Here is a 13682-nt window from a genome sequence, read left to right as displayed (position 1 = left end):
CACCTGCTAGTGTTGGAGGGCCTTCTGTGGCGGTGTGGGCCAGCAGGGGCTCACCACAGGGACAGGGGCACTGGAAGGTTCCCCTTGGCACAAGCCCTCTTGGAGTTCACCATCAACCCTACTATAGGGCCCCAGGGATGGGTATCCTCAGGCCAAACAACTACCATGGAGGCAGTACAACCCCACCCACCAGCAGATAATTGGATTAAAGCTTTACGGAGCAAGGCCCTGCCCACCAGAGCAAGACCCAGTTTTTTCCAGTCCTTCCCATCAAGAAGTTTACACAAGGCTTTTAGCTTCATCCATCAGAGGGCAAAACAAGAAGAAGCATTCTCACAGTGGCTAAAACAAAAATCATATTACAGAAAGTTAATCATGATGAAAAAGTAGAAAGTTATGTCCCAGATGAAACGACAAGATAAAAACTCCAGAAAAACACCTACATGAAGTGGAGATAGGCAACCTTCCAGAAAAAGAATTCAGAATAATGATAGTGAAGATGATCCAGAAGCTGGGAAAAAGAATGGAGGCAAAGATTGGGAAGGTGCAAGAAATGTTTACCTAAAACCTAGAAGAACTAAAGAACAAACAAACAGAGATGAATAATACACTATCAGGAATCAACAGCAGAATAACTGAGGCAGAAGAACAGATAAATGATCTGGAGGACAGAATGGTGGAAATCACTGTTGCAGAACCGAATATAGGAAAAGAATGAAAAGAAATAAAGACAGCCTAAGAGACCTTTGGGACAACATTAAATGCACCAACATTCACATTAGAGGGATCCCAGAAGGAAAAGAGAGAGAGAAAGGACCTGAAAAAATATGTGAAGAGATAATAGCTGACAGCTTCCCAGTGATGGGAAGGGAAATAGTCAACCAAGTCCAGGAATCACAGAAAGTTCCAAGCAGGAGGAACCCAAGGAGGAACACACCAAGACACATAGTAATCAAACTGACAAAAATTAAAGACAGAGATAAAATATTAAAAGCAACAGAGAAAAATGACAAATAACATACAAGGGAACTCCCATCAGGTTATCAGCTGATTTCTCAACAGAAATTCTACAAACCAGAAGGGAATGGCATGATATATTTAAAGTGATGGAAGGGAAGAACCTACAACCAAGAACACTGTACCCAGCAAGACTCTCCTTCAGATCTGATGGAGAAATCAAAAGTTTTTCAGACAAGCAAAAGTTAAGAGAATTCAGCACCACCAAACCAGTTTTACAACAAACGCTAAAAGGAATTTCTCCAGGCAGGAAAAACAAGAGAAGGAAAAGACCTACAGAAAGTAAACCCAAAACAATTAAGAAAACGGTAATAGGATCATACATATTGATAATTACTTTAAATGTAAATGGATTAAATGCACCAACCAAAAGACAAAGACTGGCTGGTGGATGAAAACATGTGCATGTATGCATTTCCATTTACCACATCATTCTGTTGACCTCCCCAAATTGTATGCAATTATTTTATATTGTTAAGTTAATTGTGTTTCCATTATGGCTTGCAATTGTAATTATCTTTTATTTTTGTCTGGTTATTGACTGCAAACTGATAAACATCTTTTATTCTTGTGATTAAGTAACTATTACTCACTTAATACTATTGTATCATGATTGGTCTACAGAAAAACAACAGAACTCTATATCACCAAAACTAGGATCTAATAGAAAAACCTGTAATCACTTTTTAAAATTCAGAAGCATATCAGAATTATCTTGAAATTTTTTGTAAAATACAAATGCTCGAGGGAGGTTCAAGAGGAAAGGGGAAAATGTATACCTATGGCTAATTCATGTTGATGTTTGGCAGAAACCAACAAAATTCTGTAAAGCAAATATCCTTCAGCTAAAAAAATAAATAAAATTCTCCCAATAATGAAAAAATAAAACAACAAATGCTTACGTATTGCTTTTTCTTCTCCAGAGCTCGAGATATGTTTCTAATGAGCAGTCATGTTTAAAACAAGTGGACTATATGATTATCTTTTACTTTTATTACCTGGTATGTTTCATCTTTTCTATTTTATATGCAGTGCTTCTATTTCATTTAGTTTATGTTCTCCAATTTCTCCATTTCTTTGTTTTTTTAATGTACTTTCTCAAGCCTTTATCAAGTGTAGTAGAAAAGCTTTAATATACATATATACATATGTCTTAGAAAACATTAATTTTTGCTTAACTAAAAACAATTGACGTTTTGATTCTACTTGTTTGATTTAGCATAAATAGAATGCTAGATTTCTAATTAAAAAATAGATATGCAACAAGCAACAAAGGTTTACTACATAGGGAACTCTAGTCAATATCTTGTAATCATCTATGACGGAAATAATTTCAAAATTAATATATGTGTATTTGTATAACTGAATAAGCTTGCTGTGCACCTGAAACATTGTAAGTCAACTATACTTCAATAAAATATATATGTTTTAGAAAAAACGAATTCAGAGTGTGAATTTTAAATCATTATACTAAGCTCAGACACATCTTTATTAATCAAAGTAGGCACTATTACAATCAATACATTCTGGCCAATGAGAAATAAGTTGGTTTATTCCTGTAGCATAAAAATCCATGCTTCAGGATTTTATGAACTCTTAGAAAGCATTTTCTGCCTCCTGCTGGTGATGGAAGCATTTTCCCTGCAAAAAGTTGTTGAGATGCTGGAAGAAGTGGTAGTCAGTTGGCGAAAGGTCAGGTAAACATAGAGGATGAGGCAAAATTTTGTAGCCCCATTTGTTCAACATTCGAAGCATTGGTTGAGCGATGTGCACTTGGGCACTGTCATGGAGAACTGGGCCCTTTCTGGTGGGCTGACCAATGCTGGCTGTAGGCACTGCAGTTTTTGGTGCATCTCATACATACTTCTCAGATGTAACAGTTTTATTAGGACTCAGAAAAGTGTAGTGGATCAGACTGCTGGTAGACTACCAAACAGCGACCATGACCTTTTTTGGGTGCAAGTTTGGCTTTAGGAAGTGCTTTGGAGCTTCTTCTTGGTCTAGCCACTGATAGGTCATTTCAGGTGATGTATAAAATCCACTTTTTGTTGAAACCTGATCAAAAAATGGTTCATTGTTGTGTAGAATAAGAGAGGATGACACTTCAAAATAGCAATTTTTTAATTTGTGGTCAGTTCATGATGCAACCACTTATCGAGCTTTTTCACCTTTCCAATCTGTTTCAAATGCTAAATGACCACAGAATGGTAGACACTGAATTCTTCAGCAATTTATCATGTAGTTATAAAAGGATCAGCTTCAATGATCCTCTTAACTAGTCATTGTCAACTTCTGATGGCTGGCCACTGTGCTCCTCAACTTCAAGGCTCTCATCTCCTTTGCAAAACTTCTTGAACCACCACTGCACTGCACGCCTGTTAGCAGTTCCTGGACCAAGAGTGTTGTTGATGTTGCAAGTTGTTTCTGCTGCTTTATGACCCAATTTGAACCCAAGTAAGAAAACTGCTCAAATTTGCTTTTTGCCTAACATCATTTCCCTAATCTAAAATAAATATAAACAGCAAGTAATGAGTCATTAGTAAAAGAATGTAAAGGAAGAAATGCACATTAAAATGATGTATAACATAACCACATTTATTAAAGAGTATTCCAATATAAAAGAGCAAAGTTCAACAATGCAAAACCATATTTACTTTTTCACCAACTTAAATAAATGTCCATTCACAGATGAATGGATAAAGAAGATCTGGTACATGTACACGATGGAATATTACTCAGCCACTTTTGCAAAAACTTGGATGGACCTGGAGATTATCATACTAAGTGAAGTTAGTGCAACAAAGACAAATATCATATGATATAGTTTATCTGCAAAATATTTAACACAATGATATAAATGAACACATTTACAAAACAGAAACAGACTCACAGACTTAGAGAAGGAACTTACTGTTACCAGGGGCGAAGTGTGTGGGATGGGCAGGGATAGATTGGGACTTTGGGATGAATATGTATTCATTGCTATATTTAAAACAGACCAACCAACAAGGACCTACCATATAGCACAGGGAACTCTGCTCAATACTCTGTAATAAGCTAAATGGGAAAAGAATTTGAAAAAGAATAGATACATGTAGGTGTATACCTGAATTGCTTTGCTATACACACCTGAAAGTAATACAACATTGTTAATCAACTGTACTCTTAATATAAAATAAAAAATATAAAAAGCATCAATGGATTAAAAAATGGGGGGCCATGTTGGTTGATGAATTATATTTTCCATGGGGGCCTCCTTTCTCTAATACTTGTATTTACTCACTGAAAGGGGGTAAAAAATGAACTAGAAAAGAGACAGCCTTTTAGTGATCTTAAGAAATCTAAGAGTCTATTCATTAATCCATCAATTAAAACTTTTAAGTTATAGACCTGAAGTATCCCCAGTATACCAAGGTACTTGTTTTCTTAGATGAATGAATCAGAGAGGTGACAACTTCATTGCAGTGCTGATATAACTAAACCTAGCCTCCTAACCCAGAAAGTACTGCAGACTGCAAGGAACAAGGACTAGCATCCCTGCTCTGCCCTTCATTCACCTTTACCCCTCTACTCAGGATAAGGGAAGACATTGCCAAGCTGATGACATTTGAGAATCACAGAGTTTTATAATTGAATGGGCCCTGGGAGAGCATGAGACACAATTGCCTCATTTTATTTTTTCAGAACAAGGAAGCCAGAGGATCCAAGTAAGAATCTCAAAGTCACAGATCTAAATAAAGGGCCTAGGTGTTCCTAGGGAAATGGGGCAAGGCCTCAATGGTACTGAAACAAGGGAAAGCAACAAACATGTTTATATTTGACCTTGGAGGACAGGTTTTCTTCTGTTCCCACGTCAGTGAGTCAGTCTCAGCAGACCCCAATAGATCCAGAGCTGTTTTTAAAGTTCTATATCATGTTGGACCTATTTTGCTTTCTAATTGTTATCTCATTCTTTCCTATGATTATTCCCGGATCATTGCCCTTGGTGGATTGATAACAATTTGCAGATTACTCCTCCAACCCCTCCATTAGACTGTAAGCTCATGAAGAACTAAAACCAGGTCTTTTACAAACTTTTATCCTCACAACTTAACTCACTAAGCCTGGTGGAGACAAAAGGTACGGAATCACCATGTGAAAGTGAAGTGAAAGTGAAAGTCGCTCAGTTGTGTCCAACTCTTTGCAACCCCATGGACTACACAGTCCACAGAATTCTCCAGGCCAGAATACTGGAGTGGATAGTATTTCTCTTCTCCAGGGGATCTTCCCAACTCAGGGATCAAGCCCAGGTCTCCCACATTGCAGGTGGATTATTTACCAGCTGAGCCACAAGGGAAGCCCAGGAATATTGGAGTGGGTAGCCTATCCCTTCTCCAGCAGATCTGCCCGGCCCAGGAATCAAACCGGGGTCTCCTGCATTGCAGGCAGATTCTTTACCAACTGAGCTGTCAGGAAGTCCTAACTACATGGATGTTGTAGTTCATTCCAAAGAAGTATCACAGCTACGTTTCCTATAACTTGAGGGACCAAAAGCCACTGGAACTAAAGCTACTTAAGAATGTGTTGAATATTTAAACATTTTAACAATCTCACTTCAATACTCTAAAGAAGGCACAAAATTAATTTGCGTTTTTCAAAACATATGACATGCTATCCAGTTTTCCAAAGAAGATATCAATGTAGGTTGACTTAAGATTATGGTGGTAGAGAGGGAAAGGAGTGGACGGATGTAGGATGGGTTTAGATGAGGAGATGAAAGGAACTTGCTGAGTCTGAATGAGATGGGAGAAGATAAAACCAAGGGAAAGGCCAAGGACAGTGGTGATGCCATTTACTGAGAAGGGAAAAACTACAAGGAAAAACAAGCAGTCTAAGTCAGGGAGGAGGAACTTAAGATTTCTATTTTTCAATGTTATGATTAAGATAGCTATCAGATATCCCAATGAAAACATCAAGGAGACAACTGGACATAGAAATCTGCAGTTCCAGAGAGAGTTCTAGGCTAGAGAACTTATTTGGGAATTACCAACATGTAGGTAACCATAGCAACAGATGAGGATACAAAGGGCAATGTGCAGATCAGGAGACCCAGGATAGGGAACTGGGACCCTCCCTCCAGTATTTAATAACCTCGTGGTATGTGTGTGACACAGTGCTGGAAACCATGCCAAACAAAAATGCCCAATGCACTGTTTTTCCTTCAATGACCTTATAATACATCCTCTTTCACGTGTAAGAAAAGGAAAGCCTACTCAATGTAATGGAAAGTACAGAGAGTTAGGAGTCAGGAACCATGAATTTTAACCATTCTACAGCTGTCCCAAGTTAAAATGACTAACTTCTCAGGGTTTCCAATTCCTCACTCACAGAAATAAGGATTAGTTGACTCTGCTAGCTCTACCAATTCCTAATGTCCTAATTTCCATGTGGCATCCAAGTGACACACTCCAGGCCCCTCGAAAGGCAGGGTACCACTCATTGCTGCTCCAGAAGTGCACAGAAGCCATCAGTGGGGACGGCTGAAAGCGAAGTTCCCAAACAGCTGCTGCCTGCAAGCTTTTCCTGTTGGAACAGGGTCATCTGAGAGAACTCAATATCTGCATTCTTGGTTTTCAGCTGGAGTTTATGTCAGATCACTGGAATCCCAGGGACCAGTGAGAAGAGCAGATTTACCCTATCACATTTTCTTGATTCTACAAATTAATATTCTCAAAGACATCCAATTTCCATGACCCTAGGAGATATTTTATCAGATAGAAGTAGTCCAGGTGGGTGGCCCAGGCTTAAGCATGAAAGGGCACTAAGAAAGCGGTTTAGTAAGATCCCATACCTACACAGTAGGTGATCGTTTATATTTAGTCTAGGTGACTGCCCACCTGGACAGAGCTGACTGGTAGAACAGACAGATGAACTAAACTGGGCCAATCAGGTTCTTTTTGAAAAATGACAATTTGCATGAAAAACTCCAGATACTGTAGGTCAAGAGAGATGTATCACTTCAACTGCAGCGCCTTGGGCTCCCCCGAGCTGCTCTGCTTCTTTTTCAAGACATAGGTTGTGAGATCATCATTTGATCAATAACTCTCTAGGTAATCATGTATAACAAACCTAGACAGCATATTAAAAAGCAAAAGCATTACTTTTCCAACAAAGGCCCATATAGTCAAAGCTACGGTTTTTCTAGTAGTCATGTATGGATGTCAGAGTTGGACAATAAAGAAGGCTGAGCACTGAAGAACTGATGCTTTTGAATGGTGGTGTTGAGACTCTTGAGAGTCCCTTGGACTGCAAGGAGATCCAACCAGTCTATCCTAAAGGAAATCAGTCCTGAATATTTCTGGGAAGGACTGATGCTGAAGCTGCAATACTCTGGCCACCTGATGCAAAGAGCTAACTAATTAGAAAAGACCCTGATGCTGGGAAAAATTGAAGACAGGAGGAGAAGGGGACAATAGAGGAAGAGATGGTTGGATGGCATCACTGGCTCAATGGACATGAGTCTGAGCAAGCTCCGGGAGTTGGTGATGGACAGGGAGCCTGATGTGCTGCAGTCCATGGGGTCACAGAGTTGGACACGACTGAGCGACTAAACAACAAATCATGTGGTAAGTCTCATTCCTTGACTCTGTTAGCCACTGTCAGTTCTGAAGCTTGCAACCAAGAGAACCTTATCTAGTAAGTATCAGTCTCCCCATTTTACAGATAAGGAAACAGACTTGGAAAAAATAAGAAATATGTTGTATCAGTTGAGTTGAGTCACTCAGTCATGTCCAACTCTTTGTGACCCCATGAATCGCAGCACACCAGGCCTCCCTGTCCATCACCAACTCCCAGAGTTCACTCAGACTCACATCCAATGAGTCAGTGATGCCATCCAGCCATCTTATCCTCTGTCGTCCCCTTCTCCTCCTGCCCCCAATCCCTCCCAGCATCAGAGTCTTTTCCAATGAGTCAGCTCTTCGCATGAGGTGGCCAAAGTGTGAGAACCAACTTTAGGAAGCAAGTCCATTTGATTCTAAAATCCATGCCATTTACCACTAGGTCATCCCAAGTCTAAGTACTGGAGTGCAGGTTATTTTTGTCATAGAAATGAGCTTGTGCTGAGTCCTGTTTTATTTCTTGCTAAATAAATGATGGCATGCATTCAGAAAAAGCCATCTAGGGAAGAGGTTGGAATCTGCAGCAGCCTCAAACTGAAGTTTGATGGTCCACAAATAAACCCACAGCCTTGCCTGTGGACACTTGGTCCCCACTAATTAAACTACAGTCTGGCTACCCTGACAAGGAGAAGATGCCTATGTTGTCCCACGTCAACTGATCATCCTACAATACATAAGACAGAATGTTTCCTCTGTACAGTAGGACTTTTAAAATGGCAAGCAGTCTTCCAGCAGATGCGCTTCTATCAAATAGGCATTATATAGCTACAGCAGGCCTTAGCTTTTTAGGTCATGGACAGGTTTCCCACAACACTATGATTAACAAAGAACGAACCAGAACAGCCACAGTTGAACAACTGGGATGGGTCAATCTATCTACATCTCCTTAGAATAGTATCAGATCATGGCGGGAAAAAAAAAAAATCTAAATGCAATATGAAGCCAATTGTTATATGTCAAAATTTAGAGTTGCTAATCCTCATATGTAGTAGAAGTACTCTTTCGAGGGTATAAGCAAGAGTCATCCATTTTTACTACCAGAGGAAGAGACTCATGCAAATGAACTTTAGTCTTATGGGCTTCCCTAGTGACTCAGATGGTAAAGAATCTGCCTGCAATGCAGGAGACCCAGGATGGATCTCCTGGAGACTCTGGGAAGATCCCCTCAAGAAAGGAATGGCTGCCCACTCCAGTATTCCTGTCTGAAGAATTCCATGGACAGAGGAGCCTGGAGGGTTACAGTCCATGGGGTCACAAAGAGTTGGACAGGACGGTGTGACTAACACGTCCATGTACTCATACAGTTCCTGGTTCCCTTGTTCTATTCCCTTCTCTCTGGTTGACAACTGGGAGTTGTATCCAAGACGGGTGTGCTTGCTCACTTTGCTTGGGTTCCTGGCCATTTGGCGTCTTCCCAGAGCCATCCTTAACTCTGCTTTTTCTCTGAATACTGGTTTTCAGCATCTTGCCTATGCTTTCTACATTTTATATAGACAAGTGGCTCTTTCAACCACCATTTCTGTTGTGTGGCCCACAGCACCAAGGGACTGACACTACTATGAAGCCCAAATATAGAAGAGTTGGGGTTAGATGGGACACACTGCCTTACGGATTGTCTTTGTCGTCTCAATTTTGGTACAAATGATTTTCAGGCTTAGTACTGCTTCTAGAAAAAAAAATTAGAGAACTGTAAATTGAATGAACACACTGATGGTGTTATGGTGGGTGGGGCAGCACTCCTTGCCAAAGAGGATGACGGTCTTGCATAAGGAATGTTAACACTCACCCTTTACCACTCTTCAGAAGTGCCTGTAACGGATCTTGAGGGTCAGAGACAGAGAGAGGCTATAGTTTTGTTACTAAGAGGAGATTAAAAAAATCCAAGTAACCTCAGATCCCCCTTTCCCAACCACTCACCCATATAGGTGTGGCCTCTCCCATCTGTCTGCCCTCCTGATCCCCTAAGACATCAGGCCTGATATCTGTCACACATTAGCACACTCCCCATCTTTCCCTCTCCCCAAAGACTATACACCCCATGATCAAAATCAGGGGCTATGTCAGTTTCTTTTTCCCCTTCATTCCCAGCCTCTAACACAGTGCCTGGAACGAATTCGGGTTTCAACAGATGTCTGCTGCATGTATGAAAAAATGAACAAAAGAGACTCAAAAGCATCCCTGCTGATGAATCAGTTTCAATAAAGAAAAACAATGTCACAGGGAAACTATTTTCTTTGCCAGCAAAGTAGAGTCCCATCATTTTTACACTCCACTGACTCATTCTGAACACAGTGTCGGGAACAATACAGGACCAGAAAACAATTAGCCGGGGAACAAAACAATCAGTGGACCCGTCTGGGGTTTGAGCGACGTATAGATCAAATGTCTTTAATTTGCTAGCGCCTTCTCATTTGGCCACAATGGATGATTTTTGGCTGCACTGTACCAGGAATAATTGTCCCTCATATATCCCCAATCAGCTGCCATTTAATGACTAGTCGAAAGTGACAACATAAAAGGTGCAATGACTTTCATTGTGTTTGGCAAACCTTGGACCAACCTCCACTGATTTGCCCATGGAAAGGTGATCCCGGGGACACCTTGCACAGCTGTCTTCAGTAATCACAAGGCCCTTTAGTTGGAAAGAGAGGTCTGATGGGACATCTTACACTTAAGGTAGATGTCTTACACTACCTTCCTTGATGGTGGACCATCCACAATATCCTGACTTCTATCCAAATGGTCTCATGTATTACAGTGGTCAAATGACCTTTCTGTCTCCCCAAACCAGCAACTGAGATCGTCTACCCAAAAACAGAGATTTGGAAAGCATTCAGGAGCTCGACAGACTGGCCAGCCAAATGAGGCCCACTTCTGTTCCAGATGGCCACCTCCTCATCTCAGCTCATGTTCTGCAGTCGCTGCTCTGAAAATTCACTGAATCTGAATTTAACTTCCATGAGCCCCAAGAAAGCTCCTTTTCCTTTATTCCAATATCCTGTGTCCTCTTTTTTGGTCCAGCGGTAGTGAAGGTTTGCAGTTCTCTTGAAACGCACTTTAGCTAGCTATATGGTTGACCTCAAAAAATGAGTCCTTGAAAACCCTTGCCTGGTTACCCAAGCCTGTTCCAGGATCCCTTCTCATCACCAGACTTCTGAAACTTGAACAAATTTGGCCACTGGTACACTTAATAGATGAGGCCCTGTATGTCTCTAATCAAGAAAGTCTTCTTTGAATTTCCATGTTCTCCTAATAGTCCAGCCCATGCTGCTGTCCTGCATCATCTATACAAGAAGCAAACATCTATGCTTCCTGTATAGATCTCTCAACTCCTCAGCTAAGTAAATGATATTATGTCTACTCCAGACACAGTATTCTCGAAGCTCTAGAGAGCTATGCCGTCGGCAAAAATTTGTTAACTGTCTAAAGTATCCTTTCATATAAAATCATGGTAGACAATTCATAGACAGTCAGCTGAATTGTGTGTCCTTGGCATGTAAAACAACTAACCAAGCTGCAATCTGGACATGGCTTATAGACTGGCATCTCTGTACCTTGATGTTATCTCTTTGCTTACCTTTATCTCTGCCTTTTACCCAAACTGTAAATTCAGTGCAAATGTAAGAAGTTAAAGTGGTAGACGATCTCTTCTAAAGGGTCAGCCCCCACTCTTTGTTCCCCAACATTTCAGCCACCTCTCACACCCTTCCCCCCACCAGCACTCCCCACTCCATTTAGTTATGGACTTTGTTTGGTTCCTCAACTGCGCCATGGTCTCTTACCTCTTGGCACACAACGTCCTTCCAATCTAAGACACACGGTTTTCTCCCACCTTGTTGCCAAGCTAGCTACTACTCATATTTCAAGTCTCAACCTACATATTTCTTTCTTGCAGAAGCTTTCTATGAATCTCTATAGTATGTTCGATCTCCTGGAAAAGGAATCCCAAGCTTTTCTGTACTTTCCCGTTAATGATGTCGATGACAATCATTATAACCATAACAATCACTGACATTGACTATACACTTTCCATAGTGCAGGAATCTATTGACTCATTTAACCATGATTAATAGTAGGTAGGAGTCTTCCCTTGTGGCTCAGCTGGTAAAGAATGCGCCTGCAATGCTGGAGACCTGGGTTTGATCCCTGGGTTGGGAAGATCCCCTGGAGAAGGGAAGGGGCAACCCACTCCAGTATTCTGGCCTGAAGAATTCACGGACTGTATAGTTTATGGGGTCACAAGGAGTCAGACATGACTGAGCAACTTTTACTTCATTTCACTTAGCAGGTAAAGAAAGTGAAAGTGAAAGTCACTCAGTCGTGTCCTACTCTTTGAGACTCCATGGACTATACAGTCCATGGAATTCTCCAGGCCAGAATACTGGAGGAGGTATCCTTTCCCTTCTCTAGGAGATCTTCCCAACCCTGGGGTCAAACCCAGGTCTCCCACATTGCAGGTGGATTCTTTACCAGTTGAGCCACAAGGAAAGCCCAAGAATACTGGAGTGGGTAGCCTATCCATTCTTCAGTGGATCTTCCAGACCCAGGAATCGAACTGGGGGTCTCTGGCATTGCAGGTGGATTCTTTAGCAACTGAGCTATGAGGGAAGGAACCTGGTTATCTCCATTTTAAAGAAGAGGAAATCAAGTCTCAAATATATAATCTTGAATTCATATCACTCTACAAAGGCCACATTCCTCATCCAGTCTTGCCCCAGAATTCATGTTCTTAACCAACACACCATTGCCTCATAAAACTCAACATGTAAGTGATTATTTAACAGCTAACTATTCCACTAGGCAGCAAGTCACAAAGAACAGGGCTGGGGCTATTTTATTCTACAGTGTATTTCTAAAGCTTAATCTGAGAGCTAGCTCAGAGAAAGCACCCAAAAAGCAGGAACAAATGAAACAGCCTGTTGGTGAGCCCACCCAGAATCCCCAAAGAAAAAGTACTGGCCTTCTCAAAGAGACGATGTCAAACACTCCATCAGAAAAGCATCATGACCTAGCTCCAATTTATGCTAGTTTCCCTCTCTACGATCCAATCCTAGCTAAATCGAAACAAACATCCAGACCTAGAAAGGGTGTCATCTGGAAAGCAGTGAACCCAAAAAAATTCTCCCCCAGAAGCACGCAAGCACAGGGAAGGCCAAAGGAAGTGTCCGCGATAGCAAAGGGAGCCCAGGCTCGTCTCCCCACTCTCACCCAGCGCATCACCACACCACTCACCCCGCTCACAGGTCCGTCCCCAGTAGCCAGTGCCCGTGCAGTCGCAGATGAAGCGGTTCCAGCCGTCCTTGCACACGGCGTTGTTCTTGCAGGGGTAGCTGTCACACTGCTTGGCGCTCATCCGCGAGCAGGAGGACTTGACGCCCGCAGCGTTCTGCATCTCCGCCAGCTGCCGGATGTTCTTGCTGCGCCCGTCGATGAACAGGTCGCGGATGCAGCCCACGTAGCCGTAGTTGAGCATGGCGGTCCAGAGCTCGGTGGGGAGGATGAGGCCAGCGCGGTTCTCCGGCAGCCCGCCCAGGTACATGTCCCCCTCCAGGTCGAGGATCTCGCTCTCCCCGCTGGCGGTGAACGGCGTGCGCCTGCTGTTCACTGATATGGTACCTGGGATGGGAGGATGGAGACAAAGAATGAGCTCATGGCCCTCCTGGCATCCCAGGTGAGCCTCCCAGTTGATGAACTGAATGAAAGGAACCTAGCGGGTGAGATGGGAGACCAGCGTGGCCCGGCCAGGAGAGAACCTTGTGAGCGGGGAATGAAAGGCCACAAAATGGTAAAAAAGGACAACGCAGGCCATTTGGTTCTGGTCCCTGCAGCTAAGACAGCCAAGCCCAGAGCAAGACCCAGGAAAATCCCAGTGGCCAGTGCTGAAAATACTTTTTTTCCTACCTAAAAGTTTTGGCTGAAAGGTTGCATGCCATATAGGCTGACAGCAGCACCATCCCTTCCCGTGTTTAAATCCTAGCTCTGCCACCTACCAGCTAGACAACCCTG

At 42.1% G+C, this 13682-nt stretch overlaps 1 protein-coding gene across 10 annotated transcripts in view; it reads right to left on the bottom strand.

Moving 5' to 3' along the window:
* Window positions 1-13682, bottom strand: part of NRXN3 (neurexin 3) — a 1810124-nt gene that overhangs the window by 1222715 nt on the left and 573727 nt on the right. For all 10 annotated transcript variants that reach the window (XM_070797936.1, XM_070797932.1, XM_070797934.1 and 7 more), the window contains one exon: window positions 12909-13292. In XM_070797936.1, coding sequence (XP_070654037.1) covers window positions 12909-13292 — 384 coding nt within the window. The remainder of the gene's footprint in view (window positions 1-12908; window positions 13293-13682) is intronic.

The sequence above is a fragment of the Bos indicus genome, chromosome 10 (genome assembly GCF_029378745.1).
Source record: "Bos indicus isolate NIAB-ARS_2022 breed Sahiwal x Tharparkar chromosome 10, NIAB-ARS_B.indTharparkar_mat_pri_1.0, whole genome shotgun sequence".
Lineage (NCBI taxonomy): Eukaryota > Metazoa > Chordata > Mammalia > Artiodactyla > Bovidae > Bos > Bos indicus.
This window is presented reverse-complemented; position numbering and strand designations above follow the sequence as displayed.